At 50.7% G+C, this 27,081-nt stretch overlaps 1 protein-coding gene across 4 annotated transcripts in view; it reads right to left on the bottom strand.

Moving 5' to 3' along the window:
• The window catches only part of LOC144265360 (class I histocompatibility antigen, F10 alpha chain-like), a 343,097-nt gene that overhangs the window by 207,884 nt on the left and 108,132 nt on the right, over positions 1–27,081 (bottom strand). Inside the window, exons 1-2 of one of the 4 annotated variants that reach the window (XM_077817992.1) lie at positions 21,911–21,953; positions 5,399–8,330 (exon numbers count right to left, since the gene is read on the bottom strand). The exons of 2 other annotated variants lie outside the window; for them this stretch is intronic. In XM_077817992.1, coding sequence (XP_077674118.1) covers positions 7,040–7,996 — 957 coding nt within the window. In that variant the 5' untranslated portion in view covers positions 7,997–8,330; positions 21,911–21,953 and the 3' untranslated portion in view covers positions 5,399–7,039. Of the gene's footprint in view, positions 1–5,398; positions 8,331–21,910; positions 21,954–27,081 lie in introns of those variants that run through there. One more of the 4 variants, XM_077817993.1, reaches the window with a different exon arrangement.

The raw sequence follows: 27,081 nt of genomic DNA, 5'->3' as shown, positions 1-27,081 counted from the left end.
CCCCAACACTTACTTGGCTCTCTGCCCTGCAGTTTTAATTCCCAGTCCCTTCCCCTCCCCTCCCACCCTGGAAGAGTCTGGCAACTTCCAGCTCCCATTGGCTGTCCATATTCATCTTCCATTGGGCCCATGGAAAGAGGAACAGCAGGGCTGGGACAATCTGGGGTGGTGGGGGGAGGGGAAGGAGAGTGTGGCGGGTTCACTTGTAGAGCCCCCCCTTTGGGGCTGTCACTTGATGTGCTGAGATACCATGGAGCCTAACCCTTCTGCCAGCCTGGGCACCCCTTGACTCTGCCTTGCTGAGCCAGACCCTGCAGGCCCCCTCCAGCACAGACCCAGAGATAGGACCACACCCTCTGCCGAATAGACACGGAGATTCCCTCAGCCCTGGGGCAGCTCAGTTAACAGGATCTTGCCCCAGCACCCAGTGCACAGCCTTCCTGGGAGCCTGAACCCCAGATAAACTCGTCTCACCCTGTATAAGTTGTACATAGTGAGAGTTCATATCATTCGTCCTCTTTCTCCTTGTAAAGAGAGATATGCACAGACTATTCTCCCCCAGGGAACAATTACTTACACTGGTTTTATTAATGAACAAAAGTGATTTTATTAAGTACAAAAGGTAGGATTTCAGTGATTATAAGAGATAACAGACAGAACAAAGTATGTTACTAAGTAAAATAAAACAAAACGCAAGGCTAAGCTTAATACACTAAGAAACTAGTTACATGTCATATCTCACCCTCAAAGATGTTCCAATAAGCTTTTTTTCACAGACTAGACTCATTTCTAGTCTGGGCCCAATCCTTCCCCCTGTTTAGTTTATGTTAGTTCCAGCAGACATCCTGAATGGTGAGCAGGGACTTTCTCCTGACTGGCCACAGCTTCTCTCCTGTTTCACCCCCTTATATAAATTTGGCAAAAGGCAGGAGTCCTTTATTTCAGCTTGACCGTCCCAGTTCCTTATGGAAAAGTACCTGGTTTACGATGGATTCCAGTAACAGGTGACATGGTCACATGTCCCTGTGAGACCCCAGTCTCCATACTTTATGGGCTAGCCCACACACCCGCAGGAAGACTTACAGGAAAACAAAACCATTCACATCTAGTTCTAGTTAAATGGAGCCATCCAGTTCCTGAAATACCATTAATGGCCCTCCCTTCTTATGACTACATTAGTAATACAAGTTTATACCAAATATTTCTAACTTCAGACATAGAAATGATACATGCATACAAATAGGATGAGCACATTCAGTTGATTATAACTTTTTCAGTGTTACAAGAGACAGTTTGCATAAAGCATATTCCAGTTATGTCATATTCAGAAGCATATTTCCATAAAGAATACGGAGTGCAACGTCAGAGGGAGACCCAGCTCGCAGTGGCAGAGTGCAGGGGCAGAACTTGGGGCCAGGCTGGGAGGGACACCTTGTGGGTGGGGAGCAGGGGGGCTCTACTCTGGAGCACGGAAGCAGACCCTCTTGGCACGCCAGGCTGCAGCCCGCAGGCAGCCTCTGCACCACGGCGCCCCCTGGCTACAGCACTCTAGACAGGGGACCACATTGCCCTGCCCTAAGACTGGCCCTGGTCACATACTTCTTCATGCCGAGGGGAACTCTCGTGTCAGGACTCCACCCCTGCAGCTCTGGGGTGATCGCTGCACAGTTCTCTAGGAACCTACACTTCAACCTCCCCACGTTCTGTTCCCACTGCCGTTCCTCCCAGCTCTGCAGCACTCTCCTGCCCCACCAGCCCATGCTAGTTGGCCAAGCCCAGACATGGCACTCCACCCAGGGAAGCCACTCCGGGAAAATGTCATGCAGAGGTAACTGCCCAATTTCCTCCTCCTCCTCCAGCCATACATGCAGGGCATCACTGTGGGTGTCTCCCAACCCGTCCAAAGCTGTCTGGCTGTGTGACTGCCATGACACGTGGAGCAGCCTGTTTGTATCAATGATTGTGGGGATCGCACCATTCAGTGGTGTTTCCTTCATAGTGCCTGGCAGCAACCTAAGTTCCCTCTAAGCCGCGCGGCTGTGCAGCAGGCTATCAAGGCCATGCAGGTGGGGAGAGGTGCCTCTCCCTTGGCCCCGTGCTGCTGCACAGAGAGGGCTGGGGGGACTCCTCACTCCCTGCTTCAGCCTGTACCCCCTCATCCCTGGCCCCACCTCAAAGCCTGCACCCCTAGGAGGAGCCCTCGCTCCCTGCACTCCAACCCTCTGCCCCAATCCTGAGGCCCCTCCTGCACCCCAAACCCTTCAGCCCCGACCTCAACCCAGAGAACGCACCCCCAGCTAGAGCTCTCACCCCCAACACTCCAACCCGCTGCCCCAGCCCTCAACCACCCCATACTCTGAACACCTCGGCCCCACCCCTACCACACATCACCTCCTTATTGGTGCACATAACATTTATTCCACATATGGATGTAAAAAATTAGAGGGAACATTGCATAAGCAAAGTCATCTAGCTAAACTGGTGGTTCTCAACCTATTTACCATTGTGGGCCACAATGCAGCTTTCTCTGTGTTATGTGGGCTGCATCCACACAACATCTATACTACCTGAATGCCCCTCATGATGTCACATGAGCCACAGCTGTGGGCTGACTGGGCTGCAAGTGGCCCATGGGTTCAGAACCACTGAGCTAAACCTTCTCGATCCGTGAATTCATGGTACCTGCAGGGAATAAACAGCAGAGCCCTGCTAGACTCTATAATTTAAAAGAAACACGTAAAGAGACTTTCCTGAAGGTCCTATCTCACCCCATGAAGGCCCATTCTCACATTCTTCTCCTTTGCAGATGAATGAATCTGAGAATCTCAGACCCATGTTATTCCTCCTCCTGCACAGCAGGAAAGTCACAAATAAATAGTCATCCCAAGGCCAAGCTCAGGACATTGCATTTCAAACCTCACGGAGACCATTATTGCTCCTGAATGTATCCATTTTATTAAATAACGTACTATCAAGTAGAAATGAAAAGTTGGACCCTCTCCCTATGCTGGAAGATAGGGATAGGGTCAGGGTCCAGAGTGACCTAGACAAATTGGAGGTTTGGGCCAAAAGAAATCTGATGAGGTTCAACAAGAACAAGTGCAGAGTCCTGTACTTAGGACGAAAGAATCCCATGCACTGCTACAGGCTGGCGACCGACTGGCTAAGCAGCAGTTCTGCACAAAGGGACCTGGGGATTACAGTGGACGAGAAGCTGGAATTGAGTCAACAGCGTGCCCTTGTTGCCACAAAGGCTACCAGCATACTGGGCTGAATTAGTAGGAGCACTGCCAGCAGGTCGAGGGAAGTGATTATTCCTCTCTATTCGGCACTGGTGAGACCACACCTGGAGTATTGAGTCCAGTTTTGGTCCGTCCCCCCCACTACAGAAAGGATTTGGACAAATTGGAGAGAGTCCAACGGAGGGCAACAAAAATTATTAGGGGGCTGGGGCACATGATTTATGAGGAGAGGCTGAGGGATCTGGGCTTATTTAGTCTGCAGAGGAGAAGAATGCGGGAGGATTTGATAGTAGCCTTCAACTACCTGAAGAGGATGGAGCTCAGCTGTTTTTAGTGGCTGCACATGAGAGAACATGGAGTAATGGTCTCAAGTTGCAGTGGTGGGAGGTCTAGGTTGGATATCAGGAAACACTATTTCAGCATGAGGGTGGTGAAGCACTGGAATGGGTTCCTTAGGGAGGTGGTGGAATCTCCTTCCTTTAAGGTTCTTAAGGCCCGGCTTGACAAAGCCCTGGCTGGGATGATTTAGTTGGGGTTGGTCTTGCTTTGAGCAGGGGGTTGGAGTCTAAGTTCCCTCTCAGCCGCATGGTCACGCAGCAGCTATAAAGGGACACGCAGCAGGGGCCTGGAGAGAGGGAGGTGAGAGGGGAGCCAGTTGGGGCTTGAAGGGCTACTGCAGGCCTCTCTCCCGGCCCCAGAGCTCACTGCTGCCGGCAGGGGGAGAGAGGCCCCTTCCCCCAGAGATCCATGTTGCCAGCGCCTGGCAGGGAGAGAGGCCCCTTCCCCTGGAGCTCCATGTTGCCAGCGCCTGGCAGGGAGAGAGGCCCCTTCCCCTGGAGCTCCATGTTGCCAGCGCCTGACAGGGAGAGAGGCCCCTTCCCCTGAAGCTCCATGTTGCCAGGGCCTGGCAGGGAGAGAGGCCCCTTCCCCTGGAGCTCCATGTTGCCAGCGCCTGGCAGGGAGAGACAGGCCCCTTCCCTCAGACCTCGTTGCTGCCAGCGATGACGGAGAGGCCTCTTCCCCTGGAGCACCATGCTGCTGGCGGGGAGAGGGCTTGGGGGAGTCCTCTGGCCTTAGCCCCAACGCAGCCTGTCTGCACCCAGGGCCAGATTAACTCTTCTGGGGTCCCAGAGCTATTAGATTTTGTGGGCCTCCTAGGCTCCAGGGTATGGTGAAAAATACAGGGTTCAGAGTGAAGGAGGGGGCTGCAGGTGGTGAGGGTGCTGACTGGGGGTGCGGGCGCTGGGATACGGCTGGCGATGAGGGGGTTGGAATGCAGGAGGGGGCTCAGGGCAGGAGGCTGGGGTGGGGTTATTAACACTTAGGAAACTAAAAAAACAAACAAATAGAAAACATCCACTTTGACAATTTAAGACCATAAAATGGAAGAGAAGAACTAGCAATATGTAAATAAGAAATTTGATTTAAATTTTCAAAAAAATCCTACATTTAAATGTCATAATTTAAATAAAAATTTTAAAGTTGTGATTTTTATCCACCCTAAGAAGAGGAGCTCCCAAAGAGTGCTGATGAAAATGTGGACAGGTAGGAGAAACACCAAAACAAAACCAAGAACTGTTCTTTGCCTTGTGTTTTCAAACGAGAAGGCGACATCACTCAAGGCAACCGAATTAAGAGAAAATTACTCTTCCCTTTTGTTGAAAGCAACCTGAGCAGAAAGAGTAGGTGGAAGACAGACTGCAAGGGATAGAGAAGTTGGGAAAGTAAATGGTAAAAGCCAACTGGTCCCAATACAACAGTCTCTTTGATCCTATATAAAACGTATAAATTTTCAATTCACGTACACTTGTGCTTTAATGCAATTTCTATACAAATAGGGTCTGAAAGCAAGACAATTTAACTCACATTTTGAAACTGGGGCTGAATAGTTTATGGTTTCTGGTAAATCTTATTTGGCTGGTGTAGTTATATATTTTTGTTATAGCCAGAGCCTTCACCTCACATCAACCCTCTGCCCCAGCCCTGAGCCCCCCTCCTGCACCCTGAATCCCTCATCCCCAGCCCTACCCCAGAGCCCTCGCTCCCAGCCAGAGCCCTCACCCCCACACTCCAACCCTCTGCCCTAGCCTGGAGTCCCCTCCCACACACCAAATAAACCCCTCAGCCCCACCCCATTAATTTTGAAAAGTGCACCCATAGATGCCGACTCTCTGTGCGATCCGGGGCTGAAGCACCCACGGGGAAAAATTGGTGGGTGCAGAGCACCCACCTGCAGCTCCCCAACCTGCCCCTCCCCCAGCTCCAGTCCCCCCGTCCCCCTCCCAGCCTCCGCCTCCTCCCCTGAGAGGGCCACCGCATCCTGCTTCTCCCCACACCCTCCCAGTGCTTGCGCCGGGAACCAGCTGTTTCGCGGCGCAAGCGCTGGGAGGAAGGAGGAGGAACGTGGTGTGCTTGGGGAAGAGGCAAGGCCAGGACAGGGATTTGGGGAGGGATCCAATAGGGGCAGGGAGGGGGCAGAGCGCGTGAGCACCCACCAGTGCCAACGAAAGTTGGCGCCTGTGTGTGCACCAATATGGAGGTGATCTGTCACACATCACTTCCATGTTGGTGTCACAAAACAAGATTCATTCTGCACATGAGTGCAGAAAATTAGAGGGAACACTGGAACTTGGACTAGATACCTCCTGAGGTCTCTTCAGCCCTAAGCCTCGATGAGTGTGTGATGCTAAATTACAGAGAATAAGACTGTAGCTGCACGGCAGCAGAATTCTGTTCTGTGTGGATGCTTACACCAGGCTCATCCCCACAGTATGTGAGCACCTTTCAGTAGTGCAGTAAGCAGCCTTCTGTCATATGTTCATTCTCTCATCATTTCCTGGGGGAGAAGTTGTACAGTGAAGAGTTCTGTTATGGTAGCTTTTGTTTGTGGCAGTAAGTATATGTGTTGATATATATTTATACTACAGAAGGCAAAGTCAAAGAAATGTGGCTTACATCAGGAGCAGAAGGTGGTCAGGTTGGTGATGGTCTTTAGCTCCTGGGGGAGTTCATTCCACTGTCTGAGTCTTTCCATCAAGGCAGTTTTGTCTCCGCACAAATAAACTTTACCCTTATTTTGTACAGTTTCAATGTCCTAGAGATGCAAAGTTGCTGTCTATGGTCTTCTTCACAGAGCTTTAGGAAGTGTTTTAAATAAACCGGGCCCAGGCCATGGAGCACCTTGAAGATAAGGACCAAGATCTTGAACACAATTTGGTATTTGGTGGGCAGGCCATGCAGGGAGTGGAAGACAGGCGTGATATGCTCACAGGAGCTTGTGTTGCAGAGAAGATGCACTGCAGCATTCTGCACTAGCTGAAGATCCCCCCACACCGATGATTTCATGGCCAGGCAGATCACATTGCTGCAGCCCTACTGAGGAGTGACAAAGCTGTAAGTAACTGGATTTTTGTCTGCCAGGAAGGAACAGCATCTCCTAGCCAAGGGGAGATGATAGAGACCATTACTTGCAGATCCTGCTATGTGAGAGCTTAGCATCAATGAGGAATCCAACCTGCTCCTAGACTATGGCCTGAACTGACAAATTGTGGGGAATTAACTTAAATGCAGGAGTTGATCAGAGGATGTTCAGAGCATCTTGAAAAATCATAATCAAATCCCATCACAATGTGGGAACTTTATCCCAGCCTCTTGCTCTAGCCGACTCTGTTCCAGGAATGTGATTTTATTCTCTGCTTTATAACCATTGCATACCCCCATTACACAGCCACTCCAGCCTCGCCGGACGCTCTGAGGTTCATGGGAATTGGCAAAGACGTTATTCACTTGGCCCTTCCCTAGTCAGGGCACTTCAAAGATTTCTTGTTTGTGTGGATTCTCTGATGTTTAGAAAGGTGTGAGCTACACCGGTATGTTTTCCCACACGTCAGGCATTTATAGGGTTTCTCTCCTGTGTGAGTTCTCTGATGTGTATTAAGGTCTGGGCGCCTCCTGAAGCTTTTCCCACAATCACAGCATTTGAAGGGCTTCTCTCCTGTGTGTATCTTCCGATGACCGTTAAAGGTTGTGATGTTACTGAAGCTTTTCCCGCACTCAGGACATTTATAAGGTTTCTCTCCAGTGTGTTTTCTCTGATGTGTGGTAAAAGCTGAACTGTATCGGAAGCTTTTCCCACAGGTCAGACATGTATAGGGTTTTTCTCCTGTGTGGATTCTCTGGTGTTGATTTAAAAGTGATTTATCACTGAAGCTTTTCCCACAGGTCACGCATTTATAGGGCTTTTCTCCTGTGTGGATTCTCTGGTGTCTAACAAGTTGTGAGGGCTGAACAAAGCTGATCCCACACTTGGGGCATGTATAGGGCTTCTCTCCTGTGTGGATTCTCTGATGGATAATGAGTCCAGCAGTGTCAGAGAAGTGTTTCCCACAGTCAGGGCATCCATAGGGTCTCTCTCCCATGTGCATTCTCTGATGTGAAACAAGGTGGTAGCCCTCTCTGAAGCTTTTCCCGCACTCGGTGCATTTGAAGGGCTTCTCTCCTGTGTGCATCTTCCGATGCCTGTTAAAGTTTCCACTGCCACTGAATGTTTTTTGACACTCAGGACATTTATAAGGTTTCTCTCCAGTGTGTTTTCTCTGATGCGTAGCAAGGACTGAACTGTATCGGAAGCTTTTCCCACAGATCAGACATGTATAGGGTGTTTCTCCGGTGTGGATTCTCTGATGGTTAATGAGCGTAGTACTCTGAGAGAAGCTTTTCCCGCACTCAGCACATCTGTAGGGTTTTTTCCCCATGTGGACTGTCTGCGGAGTAATATGGGCTGAACTCCCAGGGAAGCTTTTCCCAGAGTCACCAAACTTATTGGGTCTATCTCCAGTGGGGATTGTCAGCTGAGCAGTTTCTTTGATTTTTCCAACTCCTCTGCTCCGGTGAGCTGGTTCACCCTGTCTCGGCCTTGGCTCTTTTCCCTGTCGCCTCTGTGGCCTGGGCTGAGTCTTAATGTTTTTCCCATCCGTGGTCACTGGGAAATATTCACCTTGGATCTTCCCAAACTGTCCTGTGTGGTTCCACCTGCTCAGGACTCCCAGCTGAGGTTCTCTTCCTCGGTCTCACTCACCGTCCCATCACCTGCTGGGACAGAGAGAGAATCCGGTTTGGAGTCACCCACTGAGATGCAGAAAAAAGGGGACATCACAAAGGGGAGTAGGAAAGGAGAAACAAACCAAACAACTGCCCCCAAATCCTTTCCCAGAGGAGAGAAAGAAGGGAACCAATTCTGCCACCTCATTCCCATCTGAATATGGAGGAGAGTGTTTGTTTCTACATAGGTTTCAGAGTAGCAGCCGTGTTCGTCTGTATTCGCAAAAAGAAAAGGAGGACTTGTGGCATCTTAGAGACTAACCAATTTATTTGAGCATAAGCTTTCGTGAGCTACAGCTCACTTCATCGGATGCATTTTCCAATGAACGCATCCGATGAAGTGAGCTCTAGCTCACAAAAGCTTATGGTCAAATAAATTGGTTAGTCTCTAAGGTGCCACAAGTACTCCTGTTCTTTTTGTTTCTACATAGGCACACAGAACCGGTGAAAACTCAGGAGTGGCATTTGTCATGAGAATGTAAAAAGGTTTCTGAGACACTTTTGCCAATTCCTTACTTCTGTGGGCATCTGTCAGTATCTCTGTTTCCTCCTCTCCCTGGAGATTGGAGACCCACAGCTTCTCCCTTCACTCCAGCCAGGAGATCATGTCAGGTCTGGAAATTGGAACTCCTACTTGGGGTCAAGCAAACAAATGAGCATCAAGTTAGGGCCCAACATTCAGTTATCTCAGTAAGTGGCCTGAGTTTCAAAAATGCGGAGCCTGCAGCAATGGGGTTTGGTTCCGAGTGTCCAGAGCTATCGATAACCAGGACACTTATTCCGCTGCCTCAATATGGATTTAGGAATGTACTTTTAGGGTCTTGTAATTAAAGTTCCAGGGTTTGGTCATTTGATTATAGAACAGACTCTGCCCTGTCACCAGGAATAAATCTGTGAGACATTTATGAACCTGGCCAGAAACACTGATTTAATAAAGTCAATGAGACCACTCAGATGGCTAAAGAAAGGAAGTGTTTGGCAAAATCAGATCCTAAGTCAACAAAAAGAAAAGGAGGACTTGTGGCACCTTAGAGACTAACCAATTTATTTGAGCATAAGCTTTCGTGAGCTACAGCTCACTTCATCGGATGCATAAAGTGGAAAGTACAGTGAGGAGATTTTATATACACACAGACCATGACAAAATACACTTTGTAAGGAGAGTGATCACTTACGATGAGCTATGACCAGCAGGAGAGTGGGGTGGAGGGAGAGAAAACCTTTTGAAGTGATAATCAAGGTGGGCCATTTCCAGCACATTTCCAGGAGTTAACAAGAACATCTGAGGAACTCAATGACTCAACCACTCCCAGTCTCTATTCAAGCCTAAGTTAATTGTATCCAATTTGCAAATTTAATTCCAATTCAGCAGTCTCTCATTGGAGTCTGTTTTCAAAGTTTTTTTGTTGAAGGATAGTCACTTTGAGGTCAGAAATCGAGTGATCAGAGAGATTGAAGTGTTCTCTGAGAGACTGGGAGTGGCTAAGTCATTATGCAAGGTAACCTATTTCCCCGTTTTTTCCTACACCCCCCCCCGTCCCCCCCGTCCCCCCGTTCCTCAGACGTTCTTGTTAAACCCTGGATTTGTGCTGGAAATGGCCCACCTTGATTATCATACACATTGTAAGGAGACTGATCACTTTAGATAAGCTATTACCAGCAGGAGAGTGGGGTGGGGGGAGAGAAAACCTTTTGAAGTGATAGACACTCATTTTTTTATGGTCTGTGGGTATAAAAACATCCTCACTGCATTTTCAACTTTTATGCATCCGATGAAGTGAGCTGTAGCTCACGAAAGCTTATGCTCAAATAAATTGGTTAGTCTCTAAGGTGCCACAAGTACTCCTTTTCTTTTTGCGAATACAGACTAACACGGCTGCTACTCTGAAACCTAGTTTATGAATGTTATAGTTCTTGACATCTGATTTGTGTCCATTTATTCTTTTATGTAGAGACTGTCCAGTTTGTCCAATGTACATGGCAGAGGGGCATTGCTGGCACATGATGGCATATATCACATTGGTAGATGTGCAGGTGAACGAGCCTCTGATAGTGTAGCTGATGTGATTAGGCCCTGTGATGGTGTCCCCTGAATAGATATGTGGGCACAGTTGGCAACGGGCTTTGTTCCAAGGATAGGATCCTGGGTTAGTGGTTCTGTTGTGTGGTGTGTGGTTGCTGGTGAGTATTTGCTTCAGGTTGGGGGGCTGTCTGTAGGCAAGGACTGGTCTGTCTCCCAAGATTTGTGAGAGTGATGGACCGTCCTTCAGGATAGGTTGTAGATCCTTGATAATGCGTTGGAGAGGTTTTAGTTGGGGGCTGAAGGAATATTTCCAACACACCTCTGAACAACATAGTAATCCACAGAGACCTTCCTACCAACACTACAAAAAGAAGGATTCTGCGTGGACTCCTACTGAAGGTCGAAACAGCAGACTGGACTTCTACATAGAGTGCTTCCACCGACGTGTACGGGCTGAAATTGTGTAAAAGCAGCATCACTTGCCCCATAACCTCAGCCGTGCAGAACACAATGCCATCCTCAGCCTCAGAAACAACTCTGACATCATAATCAAAAAGGCTGACAAAGGAGGTGCTGTTGTCATCATGAACAGGTCAGAATATGAACAAGAGGCTGCTCAGCAGCTCTCCAACACCACTTTCTACAAGCCATTACCCTCTGATCCCACTGAGGGTTACCAAAAGAAACTACACCATCTGCTCAAGAAACTCCCTGAAAAAGCACAAGAACAAATCCACACAGACACACCCCTGGAATCCCGACCTGGGATATTCTATCTGCTACCCAAGATCCATAAACCTGGAACTCCTGGGCGCCCCATCATCTCAGACATTGGCACCCTGACAGCAGGATTGTCTGGCTATGTAGACTCCCTCCTCAGGCCCTACGCTACCAGCACTCCCAGCTATCTTCAAGACACCACTGACTTCCTGAGGAAACTACAATCCATCGGTGACCTTCCTGAAAACACCATCCTGGCCACTATGGATGTAGAAGCCCTCTACACCAACATTCCACACAAAGATGGACTACAAGCCGTCAGGAACACTATCCCCGATAATGTCACGGCAAACCTGGTGGCTGAACTTTGTGACTTTGTCCTCACCCATAACTATTTCACATTTGGGGACAATGTATACCTTCAAATCAGCGGCACTGCTATGGGTACCCGCATGGCCCCACAGTATGCCAACATTTGTATGGCTGACTTAGAACAACGCTTCCTCAGCTCTCGTCCACTAATGCCCCTACTCTACTTGTGCTATATTGATGACATCATCATCATCTGGACCCATGGAAAAGAAGCCCTTGAGGAATTCCACCATGATTTCAACAATTTCCATCCCACCATCAACCTCAGCCTGGACCAGTCCACACAAGAGATCCACTTCCTGGACACTACAGTGCTAATAAGCGATGGTCACATAAACACCACCTTATACCGGAAACCTACTGACCGCTATTCCTACCTACATGCCTCTAGCTTTCACCCAGACCACACCACACGATCCATTGTCTACAGCCAAGCTGTAGATGAATCCGATGAAGTGAGCTGTAGCTCACGAAAGCTCATGCTCAAATAAGGTGTCACAAGTACTCCTTTTCTTTTAGCCAAGCTCTGCGATACAACTGCATTTGCTCCAACCCCTCAGACAGAGACAAGCACCTACAAGATCCCTATCAAGCATTCTTACAACTACAATACCCACCTGCTGAAGTGAAGAAACAGATTGACAGAGCCAGAAGAGTACCCAGAAGTCACCTGCTACAGGACAGGCCCAACAAAGAAAATAACAGAACGCCACCAGCCGTCACCTTCAGCCCCCAACTAAAACCTCTCCAATGCATTATCAAGGATCTACAACCTATCCTGAAGGACGATCCATCACTCTCACAAATCTTGGGAGACAGGCCAGTCCTTGCCTACAGACAGCCCCCCAACCTGAAGCAAATACTCACCAGCAACCACACACCACACAACAGAACCACTAACCCAGGAACCTATCCTTGGAACAAAGCCCATTGCCAACTGTGCCCACATATCTATTCAGGGGACACCATCATAGGGCCTAATCACATCAGCCACACTATCAGAGGCTCGTTCACCTGCACATCTACCAATGTGATATATGCCATCATGTGCCAGCAATGCCCCTCTGCCATGTACATTGGACAAACTGGACAGTCTCTACGTAAAAGAATAAATGGACACAAATCAGATGTCAAGAATTATAACATTCATAAACCAGTCGGAGAACACTTCAATCTCTCTGGTCACTCGATTTCTGACCTCAGAGTGACTATCCTTCAACAAAAAAACTTCGAAAACAGACTCCAAGGAGAGACTGCTGAATTGGAATTAATTTGCAAATTGGATACAATTAACTTAGGCTTGAATAGAGACTGGGAGTGGTTGAGTCATTATACTAAGCGAAACTATTTCTCCTTGTTTATTCCTTCCCCCCCCCCCCCTCGTTCCTCAGATGTTCTTGTTAACTTCTGGAAATGTGCTGGAAATGGCCGACCTTGATTATCACTTCAAAAGGTTTTCTCTCCCTCCACCCCACTCTCCTGCTGGTAATAGCTCATCTTAAGTGATCACTCTCCTTACAATGTATATTTTTTCATGGTCTGTGTGTATATAAAATCTCCTCACTGTACTTTCCACTTTATGCATCCGATGAAGTGAGTTGTAGCTCACGAAAGCTTATGCTCAAATAAATTGGTTAGTCTCTAAGGTGCCACAAGTCCTCCTTTTCTTTTTGCAAATACAGACTAACACGGCTGCTACTCTGAAATAAGTCAACAAACAAAACTTATCAAATGGAAGAAGAAATCAGTGTGTGTGCAGAATGGAGTTATTCAACCCTCAGAAAACACACACATCACAGGTCATTTTTAACCAGAGCTGAGAGACGAGCATGTCTGACCTAGTAATTCTCTCTGCGTCAAATGTGAAGTTACCAGCCTAAATCCTTCTGCTACCGAATTAGTTCAAAAGTTGATAACACTTTTTCACTCTGGACAGAGACTTTCTACCCTGTAGATGAACATAGGCACTGCCAGACTGGCTCAGACGCAAGGTCAATCTGGTAATTTCAGCACTTTATAAATAACTGAAAAGAATGAAATTGTGCAGCCAAAGAGCAGAATCATAGAATCATAGAATATCAGGGTTGGAAGGGACCCCAGAAGGTCATCTAGTCCAACCCCCTGCTCGAAGCAGGACCAATTCCCAGTTAAATCATCCCAGCCAGGGCTTTGTCAAGCCTGACCTTAAAAACCTCTAAGGAAGGAGATTCTACCACCTCCCTAGGTAACGCATTCCAGTGTTTCACCACCCTCATAGTGAAAAAGTTTTTCCTAATATCCAATCTAAACCTCCCCCACTGCAACTTGAGACCATTACTCCTCGTTCTGTCATCTGCTACCATTGAGAACAGTCTAGAGCCATCTTCTTTGGAACCCCCTTTCAGGTAGTTGAAAGCAGCTATCAAATCCCCCCTCATTCTTCTCTTCTGCAGGCTAAACAATCCCAGTTCCCTCAGCCTCTCCTCATAAGTCATGTGTTCTAGACCCCTAATCATTTTTGTTGCCCTTCGCTGGACTCTCTCCAATCTATCCACATACTTCTTGTAGTGTGGGGCCCAAAACTGGACACAGTACTCCAGATGAGGCCTCACCAATGTCAAATAGAGGGGAACGATCACGTCCCTCGATCTGCTTGCTATGCCCCTACTTATACATCCCAAAATGCCATTGGCCTTCTTGGCAACAAGGGCACACTGCTGACTCATATCCAGCTTCTCATCCACTGTCACCCCTAGGTCCTTTTCCGCAGAACTGCTGCCTAGCCGTTCGGCCCCAGAATCGGGGGAGCCGCTCTGGGGGACCCCCCACAACCCTGTCCCCAGGGCAGCGCATCCCCCCAGCAGCACGGGCACCAGACAGAGACAGGAACTGGCTTTTCCTCTCCCTGCCCCTCCTCTTCTCCCCAGGAGGGTCACTGCCCCAGGGCGGAGGGTTGCAGGAATGGGGCTGGGCAAGGCTGGGAACTGGGAACCCCCCTGCCCTCCCCCCATTGCTCCTGCTGCCCCTGTCAGTCTCTGCCCCAGCTCCCTCCTGCCCCCTCGGGCTGGGAGACTCAAGACCTGGCCCAGTCCAGGGCGGTGGCTCTCCCGGGGCTGGCTTGGCTCCTGCAGGCGCTGGGGGGCAGGGCCGGCTCTAGGATTTTTGCCGCCCCAAGCAAAAAAATTGTTGGCCACCCCTGCTTTTTTTCGTGCCCCCCCGCCCCCGCCTTAACAGCTGTTTGGCGCGCGGCAAGCCTGGAAGGGAGGGGGGAGAAGCGGAGTGGCGGCAGTGCGCTTAGGGGAGCAGGCGGAGGCAGGGCGGAGGGGGCACATTTCGAGGGGCGGCATGGCCGGCGCCGGAATGCCGCCCCTCGAAATGTGCCGCCCCGAGCACCTGCTTGTTTTGCTGGTGCCTAGAGCCAGCCCTGCTCGCTGCTGTAGACATAGATGACCTGATCGTCCACGTACCCAACACGGCTGTACCAGGGCAGCCCCGGGCCGGGCTCCGACAGCACTGTCTGGAATGCGCGCCTGGAGTGCAGGCCTGGTGGGAAAGATTGGGGGCAGGGAGGTCAGACCCAACCAGACCCTGCCAGGGAGTCCCTGGCAATACACACGAGGTGGCGCCAGCCCTCAGGAGCGCTCCTGTGGGAGGGAGACCTGGGAAAGGACTCACAGATCAGCCTGACCAGGGAGAAAGAGGGATTGAGGTAGGAGGAGAAGGGGGGCAAGGCTGGAGGGGGGGCATGAGGGAGAGAGGGGAGGGGGGCTGGAGCTTGTGAGGAGTAGGGGAGCAGACAGGGAGAGTGTACTGTGGGCACAGGGGGGCTGAAGGGGAGTATGAAGAAGGAAAGGGGGCCCAGGAGGAAGAGCAGAGCTGGAGGGGGGTGTGAGGAGCAGGAGTGGGAGGGTGGAGCAGGAGAAAGGCTGGGGCTGTAGGAGATGCAGAAGCTGAAGCAGGGGATACGAGGGGAGGGCAGGGGGGATGTGTCCAAGCTGCAGGTGGGAGCGAGGGCCTGTGCTATGCACACAATTTACCATAATTTATTAAGAACATAAGAACGGCCATAGTGGGTCAGACCAAAGGTCCATCTAGCTCAGTCTCCTGTCTTCTGACATTGGCCTACGCCAGGTGCCCCAGAAGGAATGAACAGAACAGGCAAACATCAAGTGATCATCCCCTGTCGTCCACTCCCAGCTTATGGCAAACAGAGGCTAGGGACACCATCCCTGCACATCCTGACTAATAGCCATTGATGGACCTGTCCTCCATGAACTTATCTAGTTCTTTTTTGAACCCTGTTATACTCTTGGCCTTTACAACATCCTCTGGCAAGGAGTTCCACAGGTTGACTGTGCATTGTATGAAGAAATACTTCCTTTTATTTGTTTTAAACCTGGTGCCTATTAATTTCATCTGGTGACCCCTAGTTCTTGTGTTATGTTAAGGGGGTAAATAACACTTCCTTATTCACTTTCTCCACAACCGTCATGACTTTATCGACCCCAATCAGAGCCCCCTTAGTCGCCTCTTTTCTAAGCTGAAAAGTTCCAGTCTTATTAATCTCTCCTCCTGTGGAAGCTGTTCTATACCCCATATCATGTTTGTTGCCCTTTTTGGTACCTTTTCCAGTTCCAATAGATATTTTCCTGATTGGGTGACCACATCTGCACAGAGCATCCACGATGTGGGCATCCGATGGATTTATACAGAGGCAATATGGTATTTTCTTATTATCTATCCCTTTCCTAATGATTCCCAACATTCTGTTTGCTTTTGTGACTGCCACAGCACATTGAATGGATGTTTTCAGAGAACTATCCACAATGATTCCAAGATCTCTTTCTTGAGTGGTACCAGCTAATTTAGATCCCATCATTTGATATGTATAGTTGAGATTATGTTTTCCAATGTGCATTACTTTGCATTTATCCACACTGATTTTCACCTGCCATTTTGTTGCTCAGTCACCAAGTTTTGTGAGATCCCTTTGTAACTCTTCGCCGTCTGCTCTGGACTTCGGTGCAGCCACAGCGTGAATAAGTTATGTCCCCTGTAGGGACCAGGCCCCCTCTTGTGCCAGTCACTGCACGGGCTCTTCCTCCATGGAGCTCACAAGCTGATCACCCATCCCTATAGTCAGGTTCACCCCACAGATCCACAGGCAGAATCAGGGCCAAAGCAGGGGGTGGGGAAGGGCGATAGCTCCCAGACAAATGGCCTGGTGCTTCAGTGACTGAACCCCTGATCCCTTCACACCGGTGAGCATCCCACTGACGTCAGACACTGCTCAGGGGAATTATACACTGCCACTCTGATCCCCACAACTGGTTCTCCCTTCCAGCCTCACACACTCATCCTCGGTAACTTCAGCTTCCAAAGCGATGGCCTATCCGACCCTCTGCTCCCCGTCTCCTCACCCTCCCCTCTGCATTCACCCAGCAGCCCTGGGTCAGCTCTCCCACTTTCCAAAAGGGCCATGCACTGGACTTGGGTTCATCAGGCCCTGCTCTCTGAGCTCTCCAGTGCTGATTCCCCTTCTCCAGCTATCACTGGGTCTCTCTCAGCATCACTCATCAGCCACATCTCCCCATAATTTATAATGAATATTGTGTGTGCCTCAGTTTCCCCTATGAGCTGCATGATTAACAGGGTGGGGGAAAGGATTAATTGCTCGGCAAAGATCCAGGTGTGACTGATGCCTCACTAACTGGGGTGTGGGTCCCATGCTGATGGGGAGTCCCAGAAGACAACTGCCCAGACATTTGGCACCTAGCAACTAATGACCATGGATGACCCATCCTCTGCAGAAAGCCAGCCAGCTGTGACCAGATGGAAAACAAAGAGCTGAGGATGAGGCCAGGTGACAATGTTTGGCAGGAACAAGAACAAAAGACTAAGGAGGAGCCCCTGGGGGCTAAGTGTGGGCTGTTGGAGGGAGGAGAAGCTTCTGGACTGGGACAAAAGAGAAAGTTCTGGATTCTGGAGAGACCCAGATAGACTGCTGTAACTTTCCATTCTCTAATGGAAAGCCTGCTGAGAGTCTTTAGGTTAAGTTTAGAGGAGAGAGCGACAAGGGTGATGTCGTGGTGGGTGTGTGCTATGGACAAGTGGTTCTCAAAGCCAGTCCGCCACTTGTTCAGAGAAAGCCCCTGGCGGGCCGGGCTGATTTGTTTACCTGCCGCGTCCGCAGATTCGGCCAATCGTGGCTCCCACTGGCCGCAGTTTGCTGCTCCAGGCCAATGGGGGCTGCGGGAAGCGGTGCGGGCAGAGGGATGTGCTGGCCACCCTTCCCGCAGCCCAGGAGGATGAGGTAGACAACTAACAAGTTTCCAGATCACAGGCCCTGGTTCTCATGAGAGACTTCAGTCACCCTGACATCTGCTGGGAGATCAATACAGCAGTGCACAGACAATCCAGGAAGTTTCTGAAGAGTGTTGAGGACAACTTCCTGGTACAAGTGCTGTAGGAACCAACCAGGGGCCATGCTCCTCTTGACCTGCTCACAAACAGGGAAGAATTGGTAGGGGAAGTAGAAGTGGGTGGCAACCTGGGCAGCAGTGACCATGAGATGGTCGAGTTCAGGCTCCTGACAAAAGGAAGAAAGGAAAGCAGCAAAATACGGACCCTGGACTTGAGAAAAGGAGACTTTGACGCCCTCAGAGAACTGATGGGCAGGATCCCCTGAGAGGCTAATACGAGGGGGAAAGGAGTCCAGGAGTGCTGGCTGGCTGTTTGTTCTTATTGAGGGCACAAGAACAAACCAGCCTGATGTGTAGAAAGAATGGCAAATATGGCAGGTGACCAGCTTGGCTTAACAGTGAAAATCTTTGGTGAGTTTAAATACAAAAAGGAAGCTTACAAGAAGTAGAAACTTGGACAGATCACTAAAGAGGAGTATAACAATACTCTCAAGCACGCAGGGATGTAATCAGGAAGGCCAAAGCACAATTGGAGATGCAGCTAGCAGGGGATATGAAGGGTAACAAGGAGGGTTTCTTCAAGTATGTTAGCAACAAGAAGGTCAGGGACTGTGTGGGACCCTGACTGAATGGGGGAGGCAACCTAGTGAGAGATGATGAGGAAAAAGCTGGAGTACTCAATGCTTTTTCTGCCTCGGTCTTCACAGACAAGGTCAGCTCCCAGACTGCTGCACTAGGCAGTACTGTATGGGGAGGAGGTGGGCAGCCATCAGTGGTGAAAGAACAGGACTATTTAGAAAAGCTGGACATGCTCAAGTCCATGGAGCTGGATCGAATGCATCCGAGGGTGCTGAGAGAGTTGGCTGATGTGATTGCAGAGTCATTGGCCATTATCTTTGAAAACTTGTGGCCATCAGGGGAGATGCCAGACGACTGGAAAAAGGTAAATACAGTGCCCATCTTTAAAAAAGGGAAGAAAGAGCATATGGGGAACTACAGACCAGTCAGCCTCACTTCAGTCCTCAAGGACTCTATTTTGAAGCACTTGGAGGAGAGGAAGGTGATCAGGAACAGTCAACATGGATTCACCAAGGGCAAGACATGCCTGACCAACCTGATTGCCTTCTATGATGAGATAACTGGCTCTGTGGATATGGGGAAAGCGGTGGATGTGATCTATCTTGACTTTAGCAAACCTTTTGATACGGTCTCCCACAATATTCTTGCCAGCAAGTTTAAAAAGTATGGATTGGATGAATGGACTATAAGGTGGATAGAAAGCTGGCTAGATCGTCAGGCTCAATGGGTAGTGATCAATGGCTCAGTGTCTAGCTGGCAGCCGGTATTAAGCAGAGTGCCCCCGGGGTCGGTTTTGTTCAACATCTTTATTAACAATCTGGATGATGGGATGAATTGTACCCTCAGAAAGTTCGCGGATGACACTAAGCTAGGGAGAGATAGATATGCTGGAGGGTAGGGAAAGGATACAGAGTGACCTAGGCACATTGGAGGATTGGGCCAAAAGAAATCTGATGAGGTTCAACAAGGACAAGTGCAGGGTCCTGCACTTAGGACAGAAGAATCCCAAGCACTACTAAAGGCTGGGGACCAACTGGCTAAGCAGCAGTTCTGCAGAAAAGGACCTGGGGATTACAGTGGACGAGAAGCTGGATATGAGTCAACAGTGTGCCCTTGTTGCCAAGAAGGCTACCAGCATACTGGGCTGCATTAGTAGGAGCATTGCCAGCAGATCGAGGGAAGAGATTATTCCCCTCTATTCGGCACTGGTAAGACCACATCTAGAGTACTGTGGCCAGTTTTTGTCCCCCACCCCTGCAGAAAGGATGTGGACAAACTGCAAAGAGTCCAGTGGAGGGCACTGAAAATGATTAGGGGGCTCAGGCACATGACTTACGAGGAGAGGCTGAGGGAACTGGGCTTATTTAGTGTGCAGAGGAGAAGAGTAAGGGAGGATTTGATAGCAGCCTTCAAATACCGGAATGGGGGTTCCAAAAAGGATGGAGCTCAGCTGTACTCAGTGGTGGCAGATGAAAGAACAAGGAGCAGTGGTCTCAAGTTGCAATGGGGGAGGTCTAGGCTGGATATTAGAAAACACTATTTCACTAGGAGGGTGGTGAGACACTGAAACGGGTCACCTAGGGAGGTGGAGGAATCTCCATCCTTAGAGGTTTTTAAGGCCTGGCTTGACAAAGCCTTGCCTGGGATGATTTAGTTGCGGTTTGTCCTGCTTTGAGCAGAGGGTTGGACTAGATGACCTCCTGAGGTCTCTTCCAACCCTAATCTTCTATGATTCTGTGACCCTATAGGGCCAGGCTGCACTGGGGCCTAACCCTGTTTAGGTCAAACAGGTCTATTAGGTCAAACCAAGCCTATTACTGACGTGACACAAGGGCACCAATGCTCCTTAAACCACTTCAAGCAAACCCCAACCCCAACCCCACCCCACAGCTTCACCCAGCTCAATACAGGCTGCTGAGCTTCCCAGGGTCTGAGCTGCTGCCTCATAGGGAACAAGGAAGATTCAAGTCCATGCCTGGAAAAGCAGGATGTGCCTTCCCCTCTCCTAACCCCACCCTGTTGGGATCCGGAAACTCTTTATTCGGCAGCTACAGGAGATCCTAACAGCACAAATGCAGTAGCTGTTCTGCAACAGGAGCTCATGCCCAAACTAAGACCTGATTAATGCACAGATCCAGGGGCTCCAAACTCTCCCCGCCTTGGGGCGCCAACACACGGCCAGAGACAGAGCGGGGGTTAACATCTCCTCCCTAGGATGACACCTCTAAAGATTTATTTGAGCATAAGCTTTCGTGAGCTACAGCTCACTTCATTGGATGCTATAGCTCACAAAAGCTTATGCTCTAATAAATTTGTTAGTCTCTAAGGTGCCACAAGTCCTCCTTTCCTGTTTGCGGATACAGACTAACACGGCTGCTACTCTGAAACCTCTAAAGATGTGCTTCCACTACAGATATGACCCATTGCCATTGCTGACTGTGGGTGTGACTAGACTGGTGCTCACACAAGTTAGCCGTAGGGAGCCAAGGACAAGCCACACTCCGGAGTTCCAGGCACTGGGGTTAAACCCAGTGTGAAGACCGTCTGGGAGCCATTAAAGGTTGGAGAGATCCAAGAAGCCTTTTTCCTTCATTTAACCCTGGTCTATCTGGGGGGTTAATATACTCCCTCCACTAACCCTCAGCCCGGCTCTGCCCACAGGACGCGGGTCTGAGAGCCCTGCCGGCCCGGAGAGGCAGCAGGGACCCAGCCTGGGCAGCGCCTGGCCCCGGGGACTCCCCGCAGCCCGGGAGCCTCACGGGGCCGCGAGGGGCTTGTTGGCGGGTGCAGCACCCATGGGTGCCGGTCCGAGCGGGGCCGCACCCCCGGCTGGGGGCGGTCGGCGTTGGATGCCGGGGTCACCGCTCGGGTCAGGGGCGCTCAGCCCCCCACGGCACATTGTCCCCGCAGCCCCCGGCAGCGCCGGGCACAAGGGGGCCAGGACCCCCCCCCGGTCACTATAGCAACGTCACCGATCCCTGTCAGCGACCGCTCAGTGCCGGGGAGGGGGAAGCGGGGGGGTCTCCCAACACCTCTGAACGCAGAGCCCAGAACTGCCCCCCCCGGCACCTCCCGGCCCGGCTGTCCCCCCCCCCGACACCCAGCTCCCCCCTCCCCGAACTCCCCCCGGCCCGGCTGCCCCCCCCGACACCCAGCTCCCCCCTCCCCCGTCCCGGCTGCCCCCCCCGACACCCGGCTCCCCCCTCCCCGAACCCCCTCCGGCCCGGCTGCCCCCCCCCCGACACACAGCTCCCCCCTCCCCGAACCCCCCCCGGCCCGGCTGTCCCCCCCGACACACAGCTCCCCCCTCCCCGAACCCCCCCCGGCCCGGCTGTCCCCCCCGACACCCGGCTCCCCCCTCCCCGAACCCCCCCCGGCCCGGCTGTCCCCCCCGACACCCGGCTGCCCCCCTCCCCGGACCCCCCCCGGCCCAGCTCCCCCCTCCCCCGGCCCGAGGTCTCCCCGACACTCACGGGAGCGCCCCCCTGCAGCGCGCCAGGGCTCGGCCCAGGGACCCGCCCCCTCCCGAGGGAACCGCCCCGCGCCAAGGATTGGCTGGGGGAGGGAACATCCTGCCAATAGCGACGCACAGACCCGCCTGCGTCACCGGTCGCTGGGCAGAACGCGGCGGGGCAGGACAGTCTGAGGCGGGGAGTTTGGCGCTGCGGGGACCGGGGCAGCGATTCGCTCCGCCCGGCCCGGCCCCGCCTCCCCGGAGCCCGCTGGTCCCTGTGCGCTGAGGCCGCCGGTCCCCGCCCGGGGCTGGAGCCGGGGGCCGCTGCCCCTGCTGGGGGCGGTCGGCGTGAGGGGGGGGCACAGCTCGGGCCGGGCGCTCCCAGCCCCCCCCGTTATCCCCGCCGCCCCCGGCCCCGTCAGCGCCTCCCGTCCGACCCCCGCAGCCCCCGGCCGGAGACCCCCCCGCGGCGCCTTGGCGGGGCCGGGCCCGTGTCTGCCGGGCCCGGGCCTTGAACCCCTGTGTGGACGGAGTGAATGAACCCCGCCCCGGGGCGCTCCGTGCGCGGGCAGTGACCGCAGGAACCCCGGACCCGCCACAGCGTCCCTGCCCCGTCTGCGGCCGGGGAGAGAGGCGCCAAGAGAGGCCGCGACTTGGCCTGGAAGCCGCACGTCTAGGGAGAGAACCCAGGAGTCCTGGCTCCAGCCCCCGATCTACCCACTAGACCCCATTTCTCTCCCGGAGCAAGGGAGAGAACCCAGGAGTCCTGGCTCCAGCCCCCGATCTACCCGCTAGACCCCACTTCTCTCCTGGAGCAAGGGAGAGAACCCAGGAGTCCTGGCTCCAGCCCCCGATCTACCCACTAGACCCCACTTCTCTCCTGGAGCAAGGGAGAGAACCCAGGAGTCCTGGCTCCAGCCCCTGATCTACCCACGAGACCCCACTTCTCTCCTGGAGCAAGGGAGAGAACCCAGGAGTCCTGGCTCCAGCCACTGATCTACCCCCCTAGACCCCACGTCTCTCCCGGAGCAAGGGAGAGAACCCAGGAGTCCTGGCTCCAGCCCCGATCTACCCACTAGACCCCACTTCTCTCCCGGAGCAAGGGAGAGAACCCAGGAGTCCTGGCTCCAGCCCCTGATCTACCCCCCTAGACCCCACGTCTCTCCCGGAGCAAGGGAGAGAACCCAGGAGTCCTGGCTCCAGCCCCGATCTACCCACGAGACCCCACTTCTCTCCCGGAGCAAGGGAGAGAACCCAGGAGTCCTAGCTCCAGCCCCCACTCTACCCCGCTAGACCCCACTTCTCTCCCGGAGCAAGGGAGAGAACCCAGGAGTCCTGGCTCCATCCCCGATCTACCCCCTAGACCCCACTTCTCTCCCGGAGCAAGGGAGAGAACCCAGGAGTCCTGGCTCTGCCCCCTGATCTACGCACAGGCAGACGATGACCTAACCCCTTTATTTTCTCTGCTTTTGCAAGTCACTTGGCTGTTTACATCATTTCTGGGAACTATTTTTGGTTCGTCTCCTCCTCTTGCGGGGAGAGGAGGTACCAAGGCTCTGGGGCTTGTGAAGTTTGCCCCATGCTGCAGTACAGTCACTGTGGGCCTTAGGTTTCAGAGTAGCAGCCCTGTTAGTCTGTATGCACAAAAAGAAAAGGAGGACTTGTGGCACCTTAGAGACTAACAAATTTATTAGAGCATAAGCTTTCGTGAGCTACAGCTCACTTCATCGGATCCACTGCATTCATCCAATAAAGTGAGCTGTAGCTCACAAAAGCTTATGCTCAAATAAATTTGTTAGTCTCTAAGGTGCCACAAGTCCTCCTTTTCTTCTTGTGGGCATTAGTATCACTGGGCTTTGGATACTGCCCTGGGCTGGTCTCTCCTGGTCTGGGGAGCCAAGCTAATGGGGAACTTCCCCATCTGGGATGCTGTCAAGGCTGATTCCCCACTCAGGCACTTCGAGTGCAGAAGGTGGGGATCCACAAGGTCTCTAAAAATTAATACTGGCCACTCCAGGCTTGTATTAAACTCCCACGGTTACAGATCCCCCTGGCCTTGGGTTGGTAAATGCCGCCACCACCCAGGTGCAGAACCCCCTTGAGAGCCCAGGAAGGCGTACTTGGGAATTCCTTCCTGTGGGGTACCCCCAAGCTCTTTGCCCCCGGCCTTCGGGGAAGAGCTGAGAAAAGGAAAAGAAAAAGAAATCCGCTGTTGCCACCAACTAACTGAAAAAACGTGCACAGACCTCTTAAGACACAGAAATCCAAGCATGTTCTTTAAAAAGGTAAATTTTATTAAGAAAGAAAGAAAGAAAGAAAGAACATGTGGCAAATCAGGCAGTTGCTAGATATTAAAAGAGCAGCTGCAAGGATTCAGCACCAAGAATGGCGTTCTTGGGGTCCAGCTTAAAGGTTACAAAATCACCTGTGTTTAGCACAGAGGAATCCACAAGCCCAAAATAAAGAGATAAACCTGATCACGTCTAAACTAAACTTTTCCTGTTCTACTTGCATATCTGTGGTTCCAAATGGCTGATTTCTAGCTATGATGCTGATGATTTTTCCTACCTGGTCCAAGCTTTACAGCATACCCTGCTGCTCTCTGTGTCTCTCCAGCTGAGAGAACAACAACAACACAGACAAAAAGAACAGGAGGACTTATGGCACCTTAGAGACGAACACATTTATTTGAGCATAAGCTTTCATGGGCTACAGCCCACTTCATCGGATGCATGCAGTGGAAAATACAGTAGGATGATTTTATATACACAGAGAACATGAAACAATGGAACATGAAACAAGTGTTACCATACACACTATAATGAGAGTGATCAGTTAAGGTGAGCTATTACCAGCAGGAGAGAAGAGGAAAACAAAACCAAAAAAAACTCTTTTGTAGTGATAATCAAGGTGGACCATTTCCAGCAGTTGAAAAGAACGTGTGAGGAACAGTGTGCGTGTGTGGGCGGGGGGGGAATAAACAAGGGGAAATAGTTTTACTTTGTATAATGACACATCCACTCTGTCAAGGTTCCTTCCCCACTCTGAACTCTAGGGGACAGATGTGGGGACCTGCATGAAAACCTCCTAAGCTTACTTTTACCAGCTTAGGTTAAAACTTCCCCAAGGTACAAACTATTTTACCTTTTGCCCTTGTACTTTATCGCTGCCACCACCAAACATCTAACAGGTATATAACTGGGAAAGAGCCCGTTTGGAAACGTCTTTCCCCCAAAAATCCTCCCAAACCTTACACCCCCTTTCCTGGGGAAGGTTTGATAAAAATCCTCACCAATTTGCATAGGTGAACACAGACCCAAACCCTTGGATCTTAAGAACAATGAAAAAGCATTCAGATTCTTAAAAGAAGAATTTTAATAGAAGAAAAAGTAAAAGAATCACCTCTGTAAAATCAGGATGGTAAATACCTTACAGGATAATTAGATTCAAAACATAGATAATCCCTCTAGGCAAAAACTTAAGTTACAAAAAGACACAAAAACAGGAATCTACATTCCATTCAGCACAGCTTATTTTATCAGCCATTTAAAGAAATCAGAATCTAACGCATATCTAACTAGATTACTTACTAAGTTCTAAGACTCCATTCCTGTTCTGTCCCTGGCAAAAGCATCACACACACAGAGAGAGCCTTTGTTTCTCCCCACTCCAGCTTTTGAAAGTATCTTGTCTCCTCATTGGTCATTTTGGTCATTTTTGCCAGCGAGGTTATCCTAGCTTCTTAACCCCGTACAGGTGAAAGGGTTTTTCCTCTGGCCAGGAGGAATTTTAAAGGTGTTTACCCTTCCCTTTATATTTATGACACACTCCCAGTCTTTATATAAGCCTAATTTAATGGTGTCCAGTTTGAAAATTAATTCCAATTCAGCAGTCTCTTGTTGGAGTCTGTTTTTGAAGTTTTTTTGTTGTAATATTGTGACTTTTAGGTCTGTAATCGAGTGACCAGAGAGATTGAAGTGTTCTCTGACTGGTTTTTGAATGTTATAATTCTCGACATCTTAATTGTGTCCATTTATTCTTTTATGTAGAGACTGTCCTGTTTGGCCAATGTACATGGCAGAGGGGCATTGCTGGCACATGATGGCATAGATCACATTGGTAGATGTGCAGGTGAATGAGCCTCTGATAGTGTGGCTGATGTGATTAGGCCCTGTGATGGTGTCCCCTGAATAGATATGTGGACAGAGTTGGCATCGGGCTTTGTTGCAAGGATAGGTTCCTTGATTAGTGTTTTTGTTGTGTGGTGTGTAGTTGCTGGTGAGTATTTGCTTCAGGTTGGGGGCTGTCTGTAAGCAAGGACTGGCCTGTCTCCCAAGATCTGTGAGAGTGATGGGTCGTCCTTCAGGATAGGTTGTAGATCCTTGATGGTGTGCTGGAGAGATTTTAGTTGGGGGCTGAAGGTGACGGCTAGTGGTGTTTTGTTGCTTTCTTTGTTGGGCCTGTCCTGGAGTAGGTGACTTCTGGGTACTCTTCTGGCTCTGTCAATCTGTTTCTTCACTTCAGCAGGTGGGTATTGTAGTTGTAAGAATGCGTGATAGAGATCTTATAGGTGTTTGTCTCTGTCTGAGGGGTTGGAGCAAATGTGGTTATATCGTAGAGCTTGGCTGTAGGCAATGGATCGTGTGGTATGGTTTGGATGAAAGCTAGAGGCATGTAGGTAGGAATAGCGGTCAGTAGGTTTCCGGTATAGGGTGGTGTTTATGTGACCATCGCTCATTAGCACTGTAGTGTCCAGGAAGTGGATCTCTTGTGTGGACTGGACCAGGCTGAGGTTGATGGTGGGATGAAAATTGTTGAAATCATGGTGGAATTCCTCAAGGGCTTCTTTTCCATGGGTCCAGATGATGAAGATGTCATCAATATAGCGCAAGTAGAGCTGGGGCATTAGGGGACGAGAGCTGAGGAAGCGTTGTTCTAAGTCAGCCATAAACATGTTGGCATATTGTGGGGCCATGCGGGTACCCATAGCAGTGCCGCTGATTTGAAGGTATACATTGTCCCCAAATGTGAACTAGTTATGGGTGAGGACAAAGTCACAAAGTTCAGCTATCAGGTTTGCCGTGACATTATCGGGAATACTGTTCCTGACGGCTTGTAGTCCATCTTTGTGTGGAATGATGGTGTAGAGGGCTTCTATATCCATAGTGGCCAGGATGGTGTTTTCAGGAA

The sequence above is a fragment of the Eretmochelys imbricata genome, chromosome 5 (genome assembly GCF_965152235.1).
Source record: "Eretmochelys imbricata isolate rEreImb1 chromosome 5, rEreImb1.hap1, whole genome shotgun sequence".
Classification (NCBI taxonomy): Eukaryota; Metazoa; Chordata; order Testudines; family Cheloniidae; genus Eretmochelys; species Eretmochelys imbricata.
This window is presented reverse-complemented; position numbering and strand designations above follow the sequence as displayed.